Source organism: Macrobrachium rosenbergii, chromosome 9 (genome assembly GCF_040412425.1).
Source record: "Macrobrachium rosenbergii isolate ZJJX-2024 chromosome 9, ASM4041242v1, whole genome shotgun sequence".
In the NCBI taxonomy this organism is placed as follows: Eukaryota; Metazoa; Arthropoda; class Malacostraca; order Decapoda; family Palaemonidae; genus Macrobrachium; species Macrobrachium rosenbergii.
Window position 1 is genome coordinate 50,538,608 of NC_089749.1, and position 22,467 is coordinate 50,561,074.

Consider the following 22,467-nt stretch of genomic DNA (forward strand, 5'->3'; position numbering starts at 1 on the left):
AGGAAAAAACTAATAGCATTCTTTGAGATCGAGTGTGAAGGACGTCTGGGAGAAACGAATAAGCGTTCTCGGGTGAGGCAACATCTTTTCTGTGCGTGATAAATAAGCCTTCAGCGCCCTGACCGGACATAATAGCATTTCTGAAGCGTCACCTCCCACAAAATCTTCTAAAGACGTTACTCTAAACGCTCTGGGTAAAGGATTCGATTCCGATTCCGATTTAGCTACGAATTCCGGCAAATATGACAGAAAAATATCTTTCCCTGAGAAAGATACAGTTCTTGAGACAGCTCGAATCTCTCCTACTCTTCTAGCTGTGGCCAGAGCAACTAGAAATAATACCTTCTTCGTTAACTGTCTTAATGACAGTGTTTCTAATGGCTCGTATTCTGACGACCTAAGGAGAGTCAATACAGCCGCTAAATCCCACGATGGTGCCCGAAGGGGAAGAACTGGACGTTCTATCTTAAAAGACCTTAAGAGATCGTGAAGTATTCTACTGGTCGCCAATTCTGGGAGATGGAAACGGAACGTACTACTAAGCATTGATCTGTAACCAGCGATCGTAGAGTACGAAAATTTCTTTTCTTTCCTCAGAAAAAGTAGAAAGTCTGCTATTTTCGCTACCGTTGGTAGTGAAATACGATGACCTTGGTTCCGGCACCAACTGCGATAAACTGCCCACTTGGCCTGATATAGTTTTCTGGATGATCTTCTCAGACAGAAAGACAGTTGGCGAGCCACTGCCTTAGAGAGTCCGGCATGACGTGCTGCTCGCTGGATAGTCTCCACGCAGCTAGCTTCAGCACGCGGAGGTTCCGGTGGAAGTGATGGAAGTGCGGCTGTCTGAGAAGATCTTTCCTCTCTGGAAGGAAAACCGGAACATCTATTAGTAAATCGAGAAGGTCCGGGAACCAAGGTCTTTGAGGCCAAAAAGGGCAAATCAACGTCATCTCGGTGTTGTAGGAGATCCTGAGTTTCATCAACACTTGTTGAATCATTCCGAACGGAGGGAATGCATACGTTTGCATGTCGTTCCAAGAATGCAACATGGCGTCCGTCCCGAACGACATGGGATCTTCTACTGGGGAGAAGTATACTGGGAGGCGAAAGTTTAGTCTTGTAGCGAACAGGTCTATGGTTGCTGGCCATTTCTTCAATAGAAGTTGAACTTTCTCCTGCACTAACGTCCATTCCCCCCCTAGAACCTCTTGCGACCGGCTTAGGGCGTCCGCCAAAACGTTGAGTTTCCCCGATACGAATTGAGGAACGAGAGTAGTCCTGTGGCACTCGCACCAGCGGAGAATTCTCTGGGCGACTTGATTCAAAGTTTGTGATTTTGTCCCCCCCTCCTTCTTGAGGTATGACACAGCAGTTACGTTGTCGCAAAAGAGCACTACCGTCCTGTTGCTTAACTGATCTGCGAAGCAACTTAGAGCCTCTTCTACTGCTCGTAGTTCTCTGTGGTTGATGGACTCCCTCCGATCCAGATTCGTCCAAAGGCCTCTGGCCTGACATTCCTCCAGGGTCGCTCCCCAACCCTGATCCGAGGCATCTGTGTACAGATGGAAATCTGGAATGGGGAGTCAATCTTACGCCGATGGTCAGATGATATTCTTCTGACCACCACCAAGATCCTTCAGGCAAGAATCGTCCCAGACTATGACTGCGTTCTCTTCCCAAAAGTCCCAGCGATTCCTGCGACATGCCTGAAGAGAACGCATCCGGAGACGAGACCCTGGAATTAGGAGAGAGAGGGAAGCCATCCTGCCCAGCAAGCTCTTCCATAGGCTCACAGGTTGCGCTCTGTTCGATCTGAATGTTTCTAGTTGGCTCAGAATTGCCAAAACTCGTTCCTCCGTCGGGAAAGCCCTCAAATGACGCGTCTGAATCGTTATTCCTAAGTACGTTTTTGTCTGAGCTGGAATCAAAGAGCTCTTTTCTAAGTTGATGCATATTCCCAACTTTTGACACAAATTCAGTAAGAAGTCCCTCGCCTGCAAAACTTCCTCTACTGACGAAGCCTGAACTAACCAATCGTCGAGGTATCGCCTCATCCTGAAACCCCGACGATGCATTATCTCTGAAATAGGAGACATCACCCTCGTAAAGACTTGAGGTGCTGTGGTCAGACCGAAGCAAAGGACTCTGAACTGAAATGTTCCAGTTGGACCCGAGAATCGAAGGAACTTCCGAGATTCGGATGGACCGAACTTGGAGATAAGCGTCCTGAGGTCCACTGAAATCATCCAGTCGTCTCTCCGGACCGACCGCAGCACCGACTGAGAAGTTTCCATATGAAACTTCGGGGAGATGATGAACCGGTTGAGACTCGAGAGATCTATGATGGGTCTCCAAGATCCTCCCGACTTTGGAGCCACAAAAATCCGACTGTAAAAACCTGGGGAAGAAGGAGCGGGTTCTAATGCCCCTTTTTCCCAGAGGGCTCGGACTTCTGCTGCTAATGCTATTCCCCTGATGGAGGAAGGGGAATAACTGGGAAGATGAACCGGTGAGCTGGATAGAGGAGGCAGGGAACGAAAAGGGACTCTGTACCCCTTCTTTAACACCTCCACTACCCAACTCTCCACGCCATACTCCTTCCAGGATTCCCAGAATGGAGCTAGGCAACCTCCTACCGGTGCAGACGAGGGAAGTGTCTCCTATTTCCGAAAACCCTTCTTAAGGACAGAAGGTTTCGGATCTGAAGCGGAAGCTGAAGTCTTGGATGAGAAACGGACTTTCTTAGGGGACCTGGTTGGTGATTTGGGACGGGTCCGCTTGGCTGGAGATGTCATCCTGGAACCTCTCGGAGATCTAGAGGACTGTGCTGCCACTCGAATCATGGCTTGCTGTGACTCGACAGCTGAAGAAGAGGAAACGAAATTTACCATCGAAGCTACATCTTCCCCCTGAAAAGACTGTTGCTGAGCGCCAAGGTGCTCTCAACAGAGCCCTTTTGTGAATATCTGGATAATGCGGAGGTAGATGGTTCAGAAAGAAATCCCTCCTTTTCTTACCGAAGAAGGTCGGTACAACCGGCCGATATATTTGCCTGATAAGCCAGTCCCATTGACACTGAAGTGATGAGATTGTCGAACAAAACCGGGTCCGAGGAGAATAACCGTCCTGTTTAAGGAACCCCATTAAACCAGATAACATCCACATCGAATGGGATAGAGCCTCCGACTGAGAACGAAAAGTGTCTTCCAAAATACCCGCTTCTCTCCGTGACGGAAACCAAAACGATTTGAAGAAGGGACCCTAGATAGAAGAGCTTCCACTGATTCATTAAGAGGTACCTAACACCCGCAGAAGGGTTACCCGCAACCTTGTAAAACCCTTACGAGAAGGAAGTAATGAGGAATCCTGCCTACCCGACCCAATTAATGCCGCTAACCTACCGTCCGCCTCCTCAATGCCTGCTCGACACGGCCAAACCAAACTAGATTCTTTGGTGCATGAGCCACCACTGGTTTTGTCGCGAACAGTGACTCAAACATTGCCTGATTAGGTTGAAAAGGTTCTTCCGGAGCCTTGGACTGTGGGTAAAGAGCATGAATGAAGTCCACCATCTGCTTGTATTCGTTTTCGTTCGCTGAAGGAGAACAGGCTTCCGGTACCGGATCCTCTTCCTCGCAAGAGAAATCCTTATCAGAAAGATCCGACCGAGTCGAGACAGGAACAGAGACAGGCTAACCCCTAAAACGCTGGATCAGTTAACCCGAACACGAAATACCTGAGTCGCAAGACGCACACCTGGGGAATCAACCGCAATGTTGCGGGCAGCCGAGAAGGGTTGCGCAAAACCCGCACTCTCCAACAACGGTGGAGCTACGCTTGAGCCAGACACACCTGGGCGAACCACGCCCCCCTCAGAAAACAGAGAAGCCGCAATACTCGCCAACCCCGAACTAGGCTGAATAACAGAAGCATGCTGATGAGGAATCGCCGCAGCAGACACTCCGCTATTTGCGGAAGAAGAACAAGGTGGGAAAAACTCATGTTGACCCGCAACCGAACCCGAACCTACAAAAACCGTCCTAACCGGAGGAACAGAGACACCTGTTGGAAAGGTAGAGAAGGAAGGTACAGTAGGAGGGAAGAGAGAAGAAGAAGCCACACTCGGGGAAACCACCGGAGACCCTGCCGATGACGTCATACATGTAGGGAACGCACCAGACGGACCGGAGCTCACAGGAGTTTCGCATGGGAAACTGCGAGGTGCCGAACCCGAAGCGATTGTGGATGATAGGTTACCCGTAAACCTAGCTACTGGAGTGATTGTTGAGACTACCGGGGCTGAAACATTGAACACGGGAACAGTCGCACTACCAGATGCCGCAGCAACAGGCTCCGGAAGACGAGAGATCATATGATTTGTGGAAGATTGTCCCGAAGGCAAGTCCGTTAACGGTAGAGAGCTCGGATGAGCGAGAGAAGAAACCGAAAGTCTCCCCGAAGAATGACCCGAAACGGAAGGTTGAGAAAAAGCCATAGATGATTTTGAAACCATAGGAGAAGAGATGTCTGTGGATACAGAAGAGGCCATAGATTTTAAGGAAAGAAAATAGACCGATTCTGTTCCCCCCTGATAATCCTGTAAAGCATCATTTGTAAATTCAGGTAGATTTTTCAAAACATGCTCAAAAATGTTGGAAAACCCAATATTAAAACAATTTCTAACCAAAGATCTGTAGCCTTTAGAGAGTACCAACAGATCAGCATTATACTCTGCAATGTTCAGCAATTGATCTATTGAATTGGACTCTGAAAGGGACGAAGGTTTGTCCCGAGGGGGAAGAAGAAACTTGGAAGAAGAGAAAGGGATACTTTCCAACCTATCCACACTAGAAGAGCTAGGAACCAAAATTGAATCATCCTCTACCGAATTCGCAACCTTTTGTTGCAGAGAGCCTACTGCGGGAAAAAGAACCGCTGTTGGATCCAACAAGGGAGCCGCAACCTTAATGACACCTGACTATGACTGCACCTTCAACTTATCTTCCTGATTCTTTACTACCGTCCTATCTCTAACTGTCTGCGTCAATCCTAAATTAGATTTTACCTTAGGACTTACGTTACCAGAGTGAAAGGGGAAATCTGCTGCTGACACTGCCTGCTCCGCGGCGGGGGGGCCGGTAGATCCTACCTTTGAGGTTTGCGGTTCTCCATGACCCCCGGCACCCGTTAGGGCTGGTTCTGGAACAGGCAGGGGAGCGATTAGGTTCTGTGTCCCTATTAACTTTTTCCTGATCCTTTATCTATGTTAGTTTTGACATGAAACTTGAAAACAAACTAGACATGCTGGCTGACAATTTGTCTTCTAATTTCCTAAATAATTCTGACTCTAAAGCCTCTTTGTCAAAACCCTGAGTTTCTACCGCTGAGTCCTTACGTTTACTCTTAGAAGCTAATGATTTCCTATGCTTGAGATAATCCTCCATCTGTGTTGTTAACCATGACCTACACTCGTCACATCGCAATGTGACGCTACATTGTACCTTCCTGCAATTTATGCACAACGAATGTCTGTCGTTTTTAAGGGTACTCATCCTTTTCTTGCAGGCGGTGCACGAACGATGGGCTGCGGTTTCTCCAGCGGTAGCGATCTCCGTCGTCACGGCAGAAGCAGATGTGGAAGCCGAGGAGTTGTCCAAGGGTGGTGTCTTATCCATTTTATCCATTTCAAAATCCAAGCCAGGCCAAGTCAAAACGGGAGAAAGAACAATCCAGGAGAGAAGGGGGCGATCAAAACCAGTCCAAGTCGTTATCCAATCCAAAAACGAAAATAAGGGGGTCGGGCTTATAACCAAAATTTCGCCTGATGTAGGACAAGTCCTAGCAGCACGGCGAACAAAAAGCAATTGGGGTTCTCGGCCATACACAGCCGGGACTTGCAGCAGCGTTGCCAACGGTACGCTAGGTAACTCATTTGTTAGGATTTTCCTGTAAGCGTTGGTAACGCTGACAGTTAATTACCCACTTAGTGGGTAATGAGTTGGGGATATAGTTCGGGCTGGTAGGTAACCAGGGCTAATTCAGGTGTTCAGGTAAGTATTGCAATATGTTATTTTCATAATAAAATAAATTTTTGAACATACTTACCTGGTAGTTATATATATAGCTTAAGTCCCTGACGTCACGGCAGAATTTCAAAACTCGCGGCAATCGCCGATCGGGTAGTCAGGTGATCCACCTGTGCGCCCTCTACCCAGGTACCTGGAACCATTCTACCTATTCTCAGATCTTCCATGCCCTAGTCTCTAGAGGGGAGGAGGGTGGGAATTTAATTATATATAACTACCAGGTAAGTATGTTCAAAAATTTATTTTATTATGAAAATAACATTTTCAAACATCTAACTGACCTGGTAGTTATATATATAGCTGATTGACACCTTTGGTGGAGGGTCAGAGACAGCTAACATCGTTGGAATTGAAATACTAAAAAATTGCAAAACCAACTAAAGGTTCCTACCTGTTAAGGAAGCTGACTTCATTGTTTTCCTGCCTCATTATGTCTGCATTCCTTAAGAGATCCAGCGATCCACCCAGGGGGCTGAAAATCTCTAGGGGCTGTCAACCGGTGTATAACCTCTATGTGACTAGACCTCCTTTGAATACCCTTGTTCCGGGCGCTACCAAGGAACAAATGACCACCTGACTAAAAAAAAAAAAAAAAAAAAAAAAAAAAAAAAAAAAAAAAAAAAAAAAAAAAAACTCAAGTAAAGGATACTATTTAAAAACTATCTGCTAATGATTGCGGAAGGATGCATCCAGCCTTCGCAAACAACCATAAACAACTTCTTAGTTCCAAGGAAGAAAAAGGGTATTGGGTTATGGGATTGCAGGGGTAGCCCTTTCTCCCACTACTGAATTCGCAGCTACAAACGGACCCAGCGTGTAGCAGTCTTCGTATAAAGTCTGGACCTGTTTAAGGTAATGTGAGGCAAAAACAGACTTGCTCCTCCAGAAAGTCGTGTCCAAGATACTCTGAAGGGACCTATTCTGTTTAAAAGCTACAGAGGTTGCTACCGCTCTGACTTCGTGTGTTTTAACTTTCAGAATTTTGTGGTCCGCTTCCTTACATTCTGAATGAGCTTCTTTTATCAATTGTCTGATAAAATAAGACAGAGCATTTTTAGACATCTGTAACGAGGGTTTTTTGACCGAGCACCAAAGCCCTTCTGAGTTCCCCCGTAAGTCCTTTGTCCTTTCTAGATAATACTTTAGAGCTCTTACTGGGCACAGAGCTCTTTCTATTTCCTCACCTGTGAAATCCGTCAGGTTCGGAATCTCGAACGCTTTGGGCCAGGGTTGTGATGGGCATTCATTTTTAGCAAGAAAATCTAGTTGAAGTGAGCAAATTGCCTTGCCTTGTCTAAAACCTATAGTTTTGCTGAAGGCATGAATCTCACTTACTCGTTTTGCAGTGGCTAAACTGACCAGGAAAAGAGTTTTCATGGTGAGATCCTTTAAGGATGTCCTATGTAAAGGTTCGAACCTGTCACTCGTGAGGAACCTCAGGACCACGTCTAGGTTCCAAGCTGGTGATTTTTGTACCCTCTCCTTAGAGGTTTCGAAGGATCTGAGAAGGTCCTGGAGATCCCTATCGTTAGACAGGTCCAAGTTCCTGTGTCTAAAGACAGATGCTAGCATACTTCTATATCCTTTAATGGTCGAAGTTGACAACTTAAGATTCTTCCTAAGATGAAGAAGGAAGTCTGCTATCTGAGTCACAGAGGTACTGGAAGAGGATACAGAGTTGTTCTTGCACCATCCTCTAAAAATTTCCCACTTGGATTGGTATACCTTAATGGTGGATGACCTCCTTGCTCTTGCGATCGCGCTAGCTGCCTCCTTCGAAAAGCCTCTAGCTCTTGCGAGTTTTTCGATAGTCTGAAGGCAGTCATGTGTAGAGCTTGGAGGTTTTGGTGATACCTTTCCAAGTGGGGTTGTTTGAGTAGATCTACTCTTAGCGGAAGTTTTCTCGGGGTGTCCACTATCCATTCCAGTACCTCTGTGAACCAATCTCTTGTCGGCCAGTAAGGAGCCACTAGGGTCATTCTGGTGCCCTCGTGCGACACAAACTTCTGCAGTACCCTGTGAATTATTTTGAAAGGTGGGAATGCATATACGTCCAAATTGGACCAGTCCATGAGGAACGCGTCTATGTAAGCAGCTTCGGGATCTGGAACGGGAGAACAGTAAGTCTCTATCCTCTTCGTTCGCGCTGTGGCGAAAAGGTCTATGCACGGCCGTCCCCAAATCCGCCACATGCTCTTGCAGACGTCCTGATGTAGCATCCATTCTGTGGACAGGACTTGATCTTTCCTGCTCAGCATGTCTGCTCTTACATTTCTCTCCCCTTGGATAAAGCGGGTTAGTAGCTTCACGTTCTTCTCCTTCGCCCAGAGAAGAAGCTCTCTTGCTGTCTCGTATAGAGACTTGGAGTGAGTGCCCCCTTGTTTGCTGATGTAGGCCAGCGCTGTTGTGTTGTCGGAGTTGACCTGCACCACTCTGTTCTTTACTAAATGTTCGTACTCTTTGAGAGCTAGAAGGATTGCTGTTAGTTCCTTCTGATTGATATGCCAACTTTCTTGCTCTCTGGTCCAGGAGCCCGAAACTTCGTTGTTTCCCAGAGTCGCTTCCCATCCTGAGTCCGACGCGTCGGAGAACAACACTAGGTCTGGGTTCCTCTGTTTTAGGGAAAGGCCCTCTTGTAACTTGATGGGGTCGTTCCACCATTTCAGATATTGTCTTACAGGTTTCGAGATGGGGATGCACTTGGTCTCCAATTCTTTTTCTTTGTCCCAGTTCCGATTGAGATGGAATTGCAACGGGCGAAGATTCAGTCTCCCCAAGGAGACAAACTGTTCTAGAGAGGAAAGGGTCCCCAGCAGACTCATCCATTCCCTCACCGAGCATGTCCGTTTCCTCAAGAAGCCCTGGAGCTTTTCTAAGGCTTGTTCCGCCCTTGATACAGACGGAAAAACCCGAAAAGTCTGACTCTGAATCCTCATCCCAAGGTAAAGAATCTCTTGGGATGGAATCAGCTGAGATTTTTCTTTGTTTATTAGTAGGTCTAGTTCTTCTGATAATTGAATCGTTATCTGAAGATCCTCCAGGCAGCGTGTGTGGGAAGGGGCTCTGAGGAGCCAGTCGTCTAGGTATAAGGAGATTCTGAAGCCTCTTCGTCGGATACATCATCCACCGGATTGTCTGGAGAAGGAGGCAGATCATCTTCCACATTATCCGACTGTTGCCCTGTTACCGAAGTGGCAACGTCCTGCTTTCTTGCTGCTGCATCTGAACTGTGCGAGCTTTCGACTAAAACGTCCTGGAGTTTGTCCTCTTGACGCTTGGTGTCCAGGCATCCTGTTACCCTTGCATATTGGCATCCAGCTTCCTGACGCTTGAAGTCCTGGCGTCCAACATCTTGACGTTTGGTGTCCTGGCCTCCTGCTACTAGAGCATATTGACGTCCAGTCTCTTGATGCCTGGCGTCTTGGAGTCCATCTTCTAAAAGATCAACTTCTTGGAGTCCAGCCTCATGACGGTTGATGTCCTGGCGTCCAACTTCTTGACGCCCGGCGTCCTGGTGTTCAATCTCTTGACGCCTGGCGTCTTGGAGTCCATCTTCTAAAAGATCAACTTCTTGGCGTCCAGACTCATGACGCTTGACGTCCTGGCGTCGAACTCCTTGACACCTGGTGTCTTGGCGTCCATCTTCTCACAGATTAACGTCTTTGCGCCCAGCCTCATGACGCTTGACGTCCTGGAGTCCAACTTCTTGGGTGTCCTGGCGTCTAGACTTCTGTCATTCGCTGTACCGCCAAACCTTGAGGTCACTTGAGAACTGGCCGCCTGTGCGACATCGGTCAAAAGCTTCCTCAGGCTGACGTACAGCGATCGGAACCTCTTGAGTAGGACAAACTTTCTTTCTACGTTCGCTGTCCCGCCGATCCCTGAAGTCACTTGAGAGCTGGCCGCCTGTGCGACATCGGTCAAAAGTTTCTTCAGGGTGATGTACAGCAATCGGAGGACGAAAAACTGCATCTTTCTTTTCTGCAGGCTGCAAGACTTGAACCAGGGAAGAGAGTTTCTGCTGCATATCTTTAAGTAAAACTAATTGCGGAGCTTCCTGCTGCTGGGGACAGACCGGGGAAGCCGCAACTTCATCCATCAATTCTTCCTCAACGTCTCGTAAGGATTGGGGAGAGTGTTCCGGGGACGAGTACCAATCCGAGGGAAGAGGAGGGGCATGTACAGAAGGTAGTAATGCGTCCACCTTCTTGCTGCCAGGCGTCCTGATCGGACCTGCCAGTTTACGTCTGCTTTTGGCAGGAGAGCTACCCTTGGAGCTGGAAGGAAAGCGCTCCGGGCTGCTCCAGTGGCTACACCCTGGAGCCTGAGTTGTCCCCTCACGATGTCCCTCACCAGGGGGAAGTTTTCTCTTGAGAGGTCTTGACTCCGACGCAAGACGCCAGCCCCGTCTGGGGACTGCGTCGTCCGAAGACGAAGAACACAACTTTACCTCGCCTTTTCTATGGCGAGGGTGAGCGTCCTGGGAAGCGTCAACAGGTACGCTCGAGGGGACGACCGCTCGGGGACTAACACCTCTCGCCTCCCTTCGCCTGTCGACATTCCTTCTCACAGGGGTTGGTGAGCTTGGAAGAGGTCTAGGACTAGGAGCACGACAGGACCGAGCGGCCGCACCCTCCACTGCACTTGCACTAATCTTTGCACTGATATTTGCACTTTTGAGATCTCTCATATCCGACCATAATTTTTCCCTGTCTTCTGCGAGGGATTCTACCCGTTTGCCCAGGGTTTGGATGGCCGCCATCATGTCCTTAAGAGTCGGTTCTTTACCTGTATCAGAAGGGGGATCAGAGAATACCACTACGGAGGAAGGATCAATCGGATCGTTAGAATGGGACAAAGAAATATCTAACCCCTGGCTATCCCTAGAAGAGCGAGATATAGAACTCTTGGCTCTTCTGAGCCGGTCTCTTTCAAGTTTCCTCACATAGCGACTATAATCCATCCATTCTCTTTCAGATAGACCCAAACATTCGTCACATCTATCATCCAATTCGCAACTCTTACCTCTACATTTCATGCATATTGAATGGGGATCCAAAGAGGCTTTAGCAAGCCTAGTCTTACATCCCCTCACACAACAGTCTCACACTCGATGAAGAATCAGACATGTTGAAAATCCAAAAGAGAGATAAAAAATAAGCTAAGGGTCAAACCAATCAGTATCTGAAAGGGCCAAGAATAATCTGAAAGCGAGCGAAAGCCAAAACCAAAGTGTACTTCACCAAAACAATTGAAAAAACACAGGCTGCGAGCGAAATTCCAACGATGTCACCAGTACGGCGGCAGGGAAGATCTGAGGAATAGGTAGAATGGTTCCAGGTACCTGGGTAGAGGGCGCACAGGTGGATCACCTGACTACCCGATCGGCGATTGCCGCGAGTTTTTGAAATTCTGCTGTGACGTCAGGGACTTTAAGCTATATATATAACTACCAGCTCAGTTAGATGTTTGAAATGATCATTTCATGTGTTTTTGCCATCAGAACCTGAACTCACCCGTAAATATGTAAATTTCTATATATCATATATTAATATTACGGTTAATTTATTGTTTTGTTCAGTCCTCCTCCTTCGTTAGTCATTCCAGCCCAATTTCTTCTTTTTACTTTGAACCTGTTGGTCTCTACCAGACCAGACAAGACCATCTGATACATTTGTAGGTTAAATAAAAGGCAAATAAAGTAAAGAAACAAAAAAGTGTTTTTATTTTCGAAAAGTACATATAATGCCATTTTTTTTCATATACTGCCATTTTGTTTAGTTTCTTTATAATGCCATTGTTTTTCGTTTCTTTTTCAGTTGCTGCCATGAATTGGACTGGTGAGCATCGCGCTTTCATTGTGGAAACGTTTATCAAAACAAACAAATCTGTAACTGCAACACAAAAAGTGTTCCGTTTGCACTCCAATCTTGGTAGACATGATCCCATACCAGCTCGAAACACGATCTTGTTATGGGTTACCAACTTCAGAGCTACTGGATCTGCATTGAAACGAAAATCAACCGGCCGACCTCGCACCGTCAGAACTCCAGAAAATGTGGCAGCGGTAAGAGCTTCAGTTCAACAGTCTCCACTCCGTTCCACATTTAAACGCGCCCAGGCTCTTAGACTTTCCGAAAGAAGTTTGAGAAGAATTCTTCACAATGATCTTGAAATGCATCCATACAAAATGATGTTGGCACAAGAACTCAGCGAAAGAGACACTGAAACTCGCAGAGCATTGTGTTTGGAAATTCAACAACATGTCCCCCATGCAGCAGTTGTGTTGTTCAGTGACGAGGCACATTTTCACCTGTGTGGCGCAGTGAATAAGCAAAACTTCAGATACTGGGCCGAGAACAACCCTCGTGAGTTGCATGAACGCCCTTTGCATTGTCCTCGGGTGACTGTATGGTGTGCTGTGGCAGAATTCAGTATATGGGGTCCGTACTTCTTCGAAGAAGACAACGTTACAGTGACTGTGAACACTGATCGATATTGTGAGATGCTAGAGACATTTCTCAGACCAAAATTGAATATGCTCCACGATATGGACAATGTTTGGTTTCAACAGGATGGGGCAACAGCCCACACTTCTCGACATGCGATGGGGATTTTGAGGAAGATGTTCCCTGGTCATTTGATCTCATTGCGTGGTGACATCGGTTGGCCCGCCCGTTCACCTGATTTAAATCCGTGCGATTTTTTTCTCTGGGGATACCTCAAGTCAAAGGTATACATTAATCGCCCTCGATCTATTGAACAACTTAAAGATGCAATTCGTCAAGAAACTTCCATTCCACATGAAATGACCCGCCGAGTTATAGACAACTTTCGTGAACGCCTTCGACAGTGTGTGGACAATAATGGATCCCATTTGACTGATTTAATTTTTAAAACATAATGAAACAAAATGGCATTATATGTACTTTTCAAAAATAAAAACACTTTTTTGTTTCTTTACTTCATTTGCATTTTATTAAAACTACAAATGTGTCAGATCATTTTGCCTGACCCTGTATATATATATATATATATATATATATATATATATATATATATATATATATATATATATATATATATATATATATATATATATATATATATATATATATATATATATATATATATATATATATATATATATACTATATATATATATATATATATATATAAGGGTAAGTCAAAAGTTCCAGGAAAAATTCAATATACTATTTATTTAAGGAAATTCAAACATCATTTTTCTACATATCTACCATCTAACTCTATACACTTTTCAAGGCGCTGTTTCCACCTCTGCAATCCTTCTTTGTAGAAATTTGGGGCCTTTCTATTAAACCATGTTGAAACTGCATGTTTAGCAGCATCCAAAGATTCAAACCGGACTCCTCTTAAGTGTTCCTTGAGTTTTGGGAACAGGAAAAATCTGAAGGAGCAAGATCAGGACTATAAGGAGGATGTGGAAGAGTTTCCCACCTAAATTTCCGTAGGACTTCTCTTGCAACCCTTGATGAATGTGCTGGAGCGTTATCATGATGGAACAAAATTCTGCGGTGCAACATTCCTCGACGTTTTTAGCCAATGCAGTCTTCAGTTTTTGCAAAACACCTTTGTAGTAGTTCCCGGTGATTGTTTTTGTCCTTCAAGGAAATCAATCAAAATCACTCCTTTGGAGTCCCAAAACACTGTTGCCATAACCTTCTGGGCAGATCTCACCACTTTGAACTTCACTGGTGCAGCTGAACCTCTTGGTAACCATTGCTTTGATTGAATTTTACTTTCTGGGTCATATTGATGGATCAAGTTTCATCTCCAGTAACAATCCGGTCAAAAAACTCTGATTCATTTGATTCAATCTTCGTTAAAACTGCAAGAGAAAGTTCAGCTCTTTGATGCAGTTGGTCTTCGCGCAACGCTTTTTGGGACCCAACGTGCTGAAAGTTTACTCAAACCAAGATTTTCATTTAAAATTGAAAATGCGGAACCATGGGAGATCCCAGTTTCATTAGCTATCATATCGATAGTAATCCGACGATCTTCATCCACTAGATTCTGCACCAAAGCCACAATTCTTTCATTTTTGCAGTCGATGGTCTTCCCTCTCTTGGGTTGTCTTTGAGGTCCTCCCGACCATCCTTAAATCGCTTTATCCAATCATAAACAACTGATTTAGATGGAGAAGAATCTCCATAAACTTGTTGCAAAGCTTCAATAATTTTTCCTGGTTTCCAATCAAGCTTGGTCAGGAACTTGATGTTAGCTCTCATCTCAAAATTTTTATTTTCCATGGGTTCAAAAGTTACTTTTCTGAAGTTTAACACCACATTAGCAAGAGGATGACTGAGGTAACAATATATATATATATATATATATATATAATATATATATATATATATATATATATATATATATATATATATATATATATATATATATATATATATATATATATATATATATATATATATATATATATATAATATATATATATATATATATATATATATATATATATATATATATATATATATATATATATATATATATATATATATAATATATATATATATATATAATATATGTATATATATATATATATATATATATATATATATATATATAATAATATATATATATATATATATATATATATATATATATATATATATATATATATATATATATATATATATATATATATATATATATATATATATATATATATGAAGATCCCATAAAGTTGGAAACATCTATTACAAAATGGCAAAAGAGTGGCTCTCAACAGCTTTATATATTAATACTGAAGTCATTTCTTTATTATAATCTGAAATGAAAGTCTTTGTAGTGGTCACTGGAGTGTTAAGGGCCCCATACAATGAACAACTGTACAAACAATAGTCGGAACGAATGTCTGTATCGTTTGCAAAAACACTATGTACGGGCTTGTCTGAATGCAAAAGTGGGCAGAGTTTCGTGGTCTGAAGATCTCAGCGGGAATCTGTCATGACCAGGTTGCTGGCTTGCGACTTATGTCTAACATGCATACGTAGTGCAATGTATGTGTTTGTCTGCTGATATCTCCAGTATTTCAGCTCCTTACGCTATTGCGCACGTCACATCTACAGATGATGCCATGTTTTCCCTGAGACAAAATCTTTGTTCAGACTGGAATCAGTGCAGAGATCGTTCATACTGTCTGAATAATGTGTTTGTGTATGTTGATAACAACAGCTGTTCAGACAATCGTCGAGTGCATGGGGTCATTTACAGATAGCTATAAAAAAGTATCTCAGTCTTTATAAGTAACTTGATAACTCAAAATGTATCATACTTATATACAAAACTGACTTTAAACAAGAAAACATAATATTCAAGAAAAAATCAAAATGTTCAAGTTTTCACTGTTTTCTTTCTTTGTATACTGTTTTGCAGCAATAAATATGTTAAACAAACCATCTGGAAACTTGTTTCCACAAAGTAGTTCCTCATTCCAACTGAAGCTGTTATATCATTATATATGAATGATTTGCACTTATAAACTTACAATATGGTTTAGAGTAGCTAGTTTTCAACCAAATTCCATTCCAGCAGACGTAACCAACGCATTCTTCATTATAAATTGGTTGAGCATGATGGTACCATGTCATGTCATATTCACAACCTGAAAGAGTAAAATAAAAAAAAAAACTGTTTAATGAAGGTGGTAAAGATCACTGGCTAAACTATTTTCACTTTATGCTACAACATTTAGCCCTTTTTCACTTCTTTTATTTACATCCTTTTTTACATTATTTACATCCTTTTTTACTATCTTATCTGCCTTCAATAAGAATGAAAAATTTTCATCCACAAAAACTGAACTACTCTAAGTTCATACAAATTAATTTTGTGATCTTGAGCAGTATTAAAGCTTTTCATCTGAATAACAGGAAGAAAAAAGTTTTATGAAAACCCCACTATCCATTTCTTTATATTTGTACAACAGTAACAAATACATTAACAAAGAGAAGAAACATTCCGATCCTATTGGAGAATATCAACAAATCTTTCATTTTTTCTTTTTTTTATTCCATTCCTTGTTACTATTACATAGTAAGTTTTGCTAGAGATTTGGTTAATCTGATGCAGTGGAAAAACAATGCTTTATGTACTTACAATCTTGGTGAATTTTCCTAGTGCTGATGATGGTGTCTTTTGCTGTGCAGATGAACTCTTGGCATCTTGAATTATACATGGTGCCATTAGGGGGCATAAGACCATAATACAAAACCTCACTGTATTCTTGATAAGCACTAGTCCAGCTACTATTAGTATACCACCACCCATAAAGGCTTTGGTCTATGTTGTCGTGATAGAAGTTTTCATACTGATAAACCGAGTTCCATACATTGCAACCTATGTACAAATAAAGAGAAATCAATCAAAACTTAAATGTTTAAATATGCAAGTAAAATGCAATTATACAGTAACAATCTATTGAGTTTCTGATGTATATATATACCCTCTGTTATTTAATAAAAAAAATGTTAATTCAAAATCCAGAGAAACTGCATGTCTGCACATCTGATATGGAGGGATTACTTGGCAAATACTTTTCTTAGGTAATGTGACAGTGTAATTTGTACTATTTCAGATTTTGGTTTCTCCTGAATGGGTCTCAAGGACGCAATAACACTAGTGTCTTAGACAGCGTGAAGTTTTAGTGAAAATACAATCTTACCCTGTAAAATTTATCAAGAGATATCTTACTGTCTTAAGAAGAGGTTCATGGTAAGTGAAACTTTACTCTGTTCTTTTCCAGTCTGGTAAGCACATTTGATAGTTATACTGAGGAATATATCACATTCACACAGTTCAATTCTACTTTGCCTTAAAGTTGCACACCACCGGTAAGTAGGTCATAAGTAGGGTCTAGAGAACCAATTTGGAGAGGTAATAAAAGCACACTAAAAATAACAAATTTTGAATTAGCACACTCTTGGCAAGTAGGTTACAAGATTTACATTGTCTTTTGCATTTTGATTTTATTGCCATAAGGTATCATAGAGTTCTAGAGAACTGATTTGGGGAGGTAACAGATGCACACTAAAAATAAAATTTTTTTTTTAATAATTCTTACTTTTTGTTGGTATACAAACCAGGCCTTTTATATAGGAGTATCTTCTAGTGTGAGATGGAAACCAGTCAAAACTTGTTAACCAGGATGTTAACAGCTGGAGATGGGAGGTGTGTGGGCAAGTCTCCCTCACTCGCCAACCATTGCACTCACTTTTCCTTTGGCCACAGGAACTCAGCAGGGCAGATGGGGTGGAACTAAATATTTAAGGCTCTGGTTTGTATGCCTAGCAAAAATACAAATTGTTGTTCAAAATTTCTCCCTTCTTAGGGGAATACAAACCATCCCCTTTCATACAAGAAACATACTCATTAGGTGGGAGATCAGTCCCCACAGAACTGCCATGATCCCAGTTGCCTTGCAAGCAAAGGAAGTCAGGACGGAACCCTATTGGTCAGACAAAATGTTTGGCCAGAGTAGTCGGGCCCAGGGCCTGATCCCCCTTCTAAGGCAAGCACAGTACCATCCAGAAAATCATGATATCTCCGATACGAGATTTCTTGTTGGAAAGAAACGGGTGCCTAAGCTCTACCTAGTCCCCTCTCCCTATTGTTATAGGAGAGAAGATGAGGGAGATGCCTCCCAGTTATCAACTGGGAGAGGATGTCCAAAATGCAATCAATTGCACCGTGCCATATTCCAGCATGTACTTTGGACCAGATGTTGCTCTCAAAAGAGGGAATAAGGATGGAATGGAACTCAACACAACCACTTCCACCTCCATCCTTACAACAGGCTTAGGTACATCATGCAAGGTACTTGGGTGACTACACAACCTGCTGGACAGCCATCACAGGCCCTGAAGAAAAGTTTCTGGAACTTGTGAGCAGCATTCCTTGGGTAGAATGAGTAACATGGAGTCTGATACATCAGACACTCACAATCATTATCTGGAAGGTCAAATAGTTCAACCAAACAGTGAGGGATGGATTAAACCCTTGAATTTGAGATTCCCCCACTGCACAGCTGTGGAACCACCTGCCTCGGGGGAAGTGATGGTCTGAAGAACCCAAAAGAAATTGTTACTGTACTAGATAAATATCCCCATAACTGGTACTAATGAAAGAAAACACTCCATATGTTGGAGTGGATAGCTTTAAATAGTACTGAAAGCACAGCCCTGCAAAGTATTACCTCATCAGATGTCCATCTTAGATTCAAAGGGAAGAACTGAGGAAATTCTCAATCTATCACGAAAAGAGGTGAATCATGACCTACGGTTCCTACTAAGAAATGATGAAATGAAAGCCATATCCACTCTTCTGAAAGCCTCATGTGATATGGCAAGCCAAAATACTTTCCCAATATATGCCAAGGCCAGGAAATAAAAAGGTAGTGTAAAGACTCTGTCAAACAGAGGAATGGTCTTGAAAGGTGTTCTCATAATGCTTAAAACACTAAAAACACAAGTATCTCGGGACCAAAGTTTCTACTAAACAGAAACTTTTAAATACTTGTATACACAATTCCACCAAAGAGTAGAGGTCTAACACAATAAGTCAAAAGACCGTAAAGCCTTTGCATCAGAACATCAGATATTGAAAGGGACCTCCACTTAGCTAAGGTAAAGCCAATCTTCCATTTGCTGAGGACAAACTCTGAGCGGAGATACCCTCTTTCATGTCAATGATCATAGAAGATGCTCCTATCCTTGATGCACGTTCACCAAAAAGAAAGCTCAAATGGTATACTACATAATTCTTTTCTATCCTGCAGGAACTCATTTTCTCAGGAGCCACTGAAAAGTTGTAGAGTGTGTGCTGGTCAACAGATTTAGCAAACAGGTGGCTGACAAGGAAAGGGGGCTACAATGCCCTCACAGAGCTTCAGCCAGCAAAACAACAGATTGGAAAACCACTCACCAAGAGGTCAACAAGGAACTGCCAGAGCCAAGCAAAGATCAGGGAATGAGAAACTCTGTGTTTATCACTCCTTGTAGAAGTTAGGGGGACAGATAACCTAACGCAAGCAAATGTTCCACAGGTATTGGAACTTAATTCATTACTGCTCTGAAAACTAGAAGGAAAAAAAAAGTTTTCTGTACAGTAAACACCCCTGTACTCGCAGGCACCCACCCCCGCGAATAGCTAAAATCCGCGAATACTTAAAATCCCTGTAAAAACACTTACAACTGCCTATTTTGATAGTTTAAACACAAGAAAAACCCTCTAAAAATGCTTATACCTGAGTATTTTAATAGTTTTATCACAAAAAGTGCATTTAGTCATGAAAATATGAAAATACAGTAATTAGTGAATATTTCTCAGTGAAAAATACGGTGAATGGGCGAATTTTCCGCGAATAATGGGTAGATACGTTCCACAGAGAAATCCGTGAATACGTGAGTCTGCGAATCGTGAGTCCGCGAATCGTGAGAACTTGAATACAGGGGGTTTGCTGTAATTCTGGTCTCCACCCATCGAGTATGGGAACTCAAATACTTGAATACCCTTAAGGGTATTCACCATGCCCTTCACTGCAAGGGTTAGGCACTAAATAAATACCCTTTAAAAGTGCCCAAACCAATGGAGGAGAGAGGTCTAACATTGGTCTCTAACCGCTGGTCGTGTTCCCTAATAAGAAACACGACCAATGAAGCGGATAACTGGTGTTTACAACTTTTAACAGCACCTTTCTCCAAAATCACTTCTGCCCAATCAACATAAGCAAGATACATGCAATTCCAGAGAAAGAAGCAGAATTTGTTTGATGTATTAAAGAAAGGAGGACAATATTCCAAAGCCGAAGCCTCTAGCTGTTCTGAAGAACTGCTAAGAAAACAGCTCTGCTCCCTGCCCCCACCACTACAACGAGAGAGGATACCTTTCATAGCATCAGCAGTGGAGGGGAACAGTCACTCTCAGTATTCCTCTCCCCTTCCTTCCTCTCTACTCCATACCTGGCGCTGCCACAGGGAGACAATAAAACAAGAAAACCTCTATCTTACTCAAGGAAGAAGAATAGCTTTATGTCTACCCACTATGGAACAATTACAAAGCGAGAAGTGACCTATAGAGTGCACCTTGGTCTGAGAAAAGAAGAGACAAACACAAACTATCTATCTTACAGACAACTAAGTTTGCTCAGTGCACTGGCACTTACAAGTGCTAAGGAGAAGACCCTACCCTTTGACTCCAAACACCTCCCTAAATACCATCTCGAACTAGGTGACAAGCCTGGCTTGGCATAGACTATTAACAAGATAACCATAGCTTAAACCACTAAGCGGTCTAAAGGACAGTTGTTGAGACATACTCAACACCACAAATATTAATGCGGTGAATGTAAACCATCCTACATAACCTCTGAGAATAAAAGATCAATAGACAGCCTATAACCTTCCTCAAACCACACCAAAGGAGTCACCTCCACTACCTCCAGTACCAACAACTCTTGCACCATCTACTGGAGACAAAGGCACTTCGCAGCTAGTAGATCAGAGCACAAACCTTCTCCAAACACTACAGTATACCCAAAGATCAACTCTGTAAAGGAAACTGAGGGCTAGAATATATTTTGTTCATAACGATTGAAATAAACTCTAAGATATGCTACTCCAGCACAGTCTACAAGATAATTGGAAAAGCACGGCCAAACCCACAAAAACTCTACAACAGAGGGAATTCCTGAACTCATACCAAACTAAACGAGATTCCAACTCCTGTACCCACTGCACAGCGAGAACATCTCAGACATGAAAAACATTTACTTGTTACTTAGATTAACTTCCATCAACAAAGCCTATTTCAACAATACAAATTTTCAAAACACAAGAATACATATAAATTTTATCATAACATATGTTCAATACATAACAATGACCATAGAATCACAAGAAAAACAAAGCTTTCAATACATAATATAAAAGGAAGGCAGTCTGTTAACAAAGAATAGCTTCAATACATAATAAAATTGGCAAAAAACTCATAAAACACTACAGTATATGATAGTCTTTCACACTGTTTTCTCAAATGCCCCAAGTATGGGTACCACTTGCAAAATGTTAAATAAAGAGCACACTTCTCTTTAACCAACTTTCATTAAAACTGAAGGAACAGTTTCATATTGAGCTTAATTTTTCCTTTTGTTAAAGCTCCTCAATCAAATATTCACAGATATTCCTGATATCTCTTTTCCTCTACAATATGAGTACAGTACATGTAGTAAATCCCAACACCCTAAACTGAAGCACTGCAGTTACTGGTAACCAATTCAGACTACAAACCAAAACCAGCATCTTTGCAGCTGTCAACCCAGCACTCCATCACAAAAAATCCACCTCTACGAGGGTGGTGGAAGGCTTTAATTACAATCTTTAAAAAGCATATAATTAGCACAGTCTGCAGAATGAAGTAAGCTTACATAAAAAAAAAATTACAAACAAACTTTCATAAACATAAACATCCATCATTACATGATGCCCTCAGTAAACCTGATCTGCTGATCAGGTAGGAGACTAGCTAACGGGCCACACAAACACCTCTGTGTGTGGCTCCGAAGAATAGTGGCATGATGTGGATGAATCATGCACCATCAGCTCAACGAGAGACAAGATGGGACCAGACCTCAAGTCTAGGTGGAAATGAGAAGGGGAGGACACAGACACAAACACAAGCAGACAATGAAATAAAGAAAAGCTTCTACGATCTAATCATCATATCTTTCTCATTATCTCGAAAGTGAAAAACAAAATGATGAGTAATGTGCTTTTAACCAATAAGTCAAAAAACTCACAAGCAGGTGAATGCCTGCCCAACTCTTCCCACTCAGCTTTCCCAGCCCTCCAACCCCATAAGCACTTAGCTTAGCCTATCCCTCAACAATAACTCAACCACTCAGAAGCAATATATAAGATGAAATTTAAATGATGTAGACACTTTTAAGCAAATGACAGCCACTAAAGCTCCCATGTAGACAAGGGCCCTCACAGCTACCAACACCCAAAACACTTATCCCAAGCCTTATGCCCCATAATACTTCCTTAGTGTACATATGATGTGCTGCATTATCATCACCTCTTTCCAACTGTGAAGCATATCCACCCATTCAGGTACAGTTTTCTCATTTTTATGTATTGAGTATATATATATATATATATATATATATATATATATATATATATATATATATATATATATATATATATATATATAATATATATATATATATATGTATGTATAAAGTCCTTCAATTATCTGGATTAATAGAGCCAAGGACCAATTGCATAATGGCAAAATCCAGATAAGGGTAAGTAATAAA

At 42.3% G+C, this 22,467-nt stretch overlaps 1 protein-coding gene across 1 annotated transcript in view; it reads right to left on the bottom strand.

The window, feature by feature from the left end:
- Positions 1 to 22,467, bottom strand: part of LOC136841779 (uncharacterized) — a 213,259-nt gene that overhangs the window by 74,052 nt on the left and 116,740 nt on the right. Inside the window, exons 15-16 of the mRNA XM_067109065.1 lie at positions 16,248 to 16,487; positions 15,637 to 15,753 (exon numbers count right to left, since the gene is read on the bottom strand). Of these exons, the coding sequence (XP_066965166.1) occupies positions 15,637 to 15,753; positions 16,248 to 16,487 (357 nt within the window). The remainder of the gene's footprint in view (positions 1 to 15,636; positions 15,754 to 16,247; positions 16,488 to 22,467) is intronic.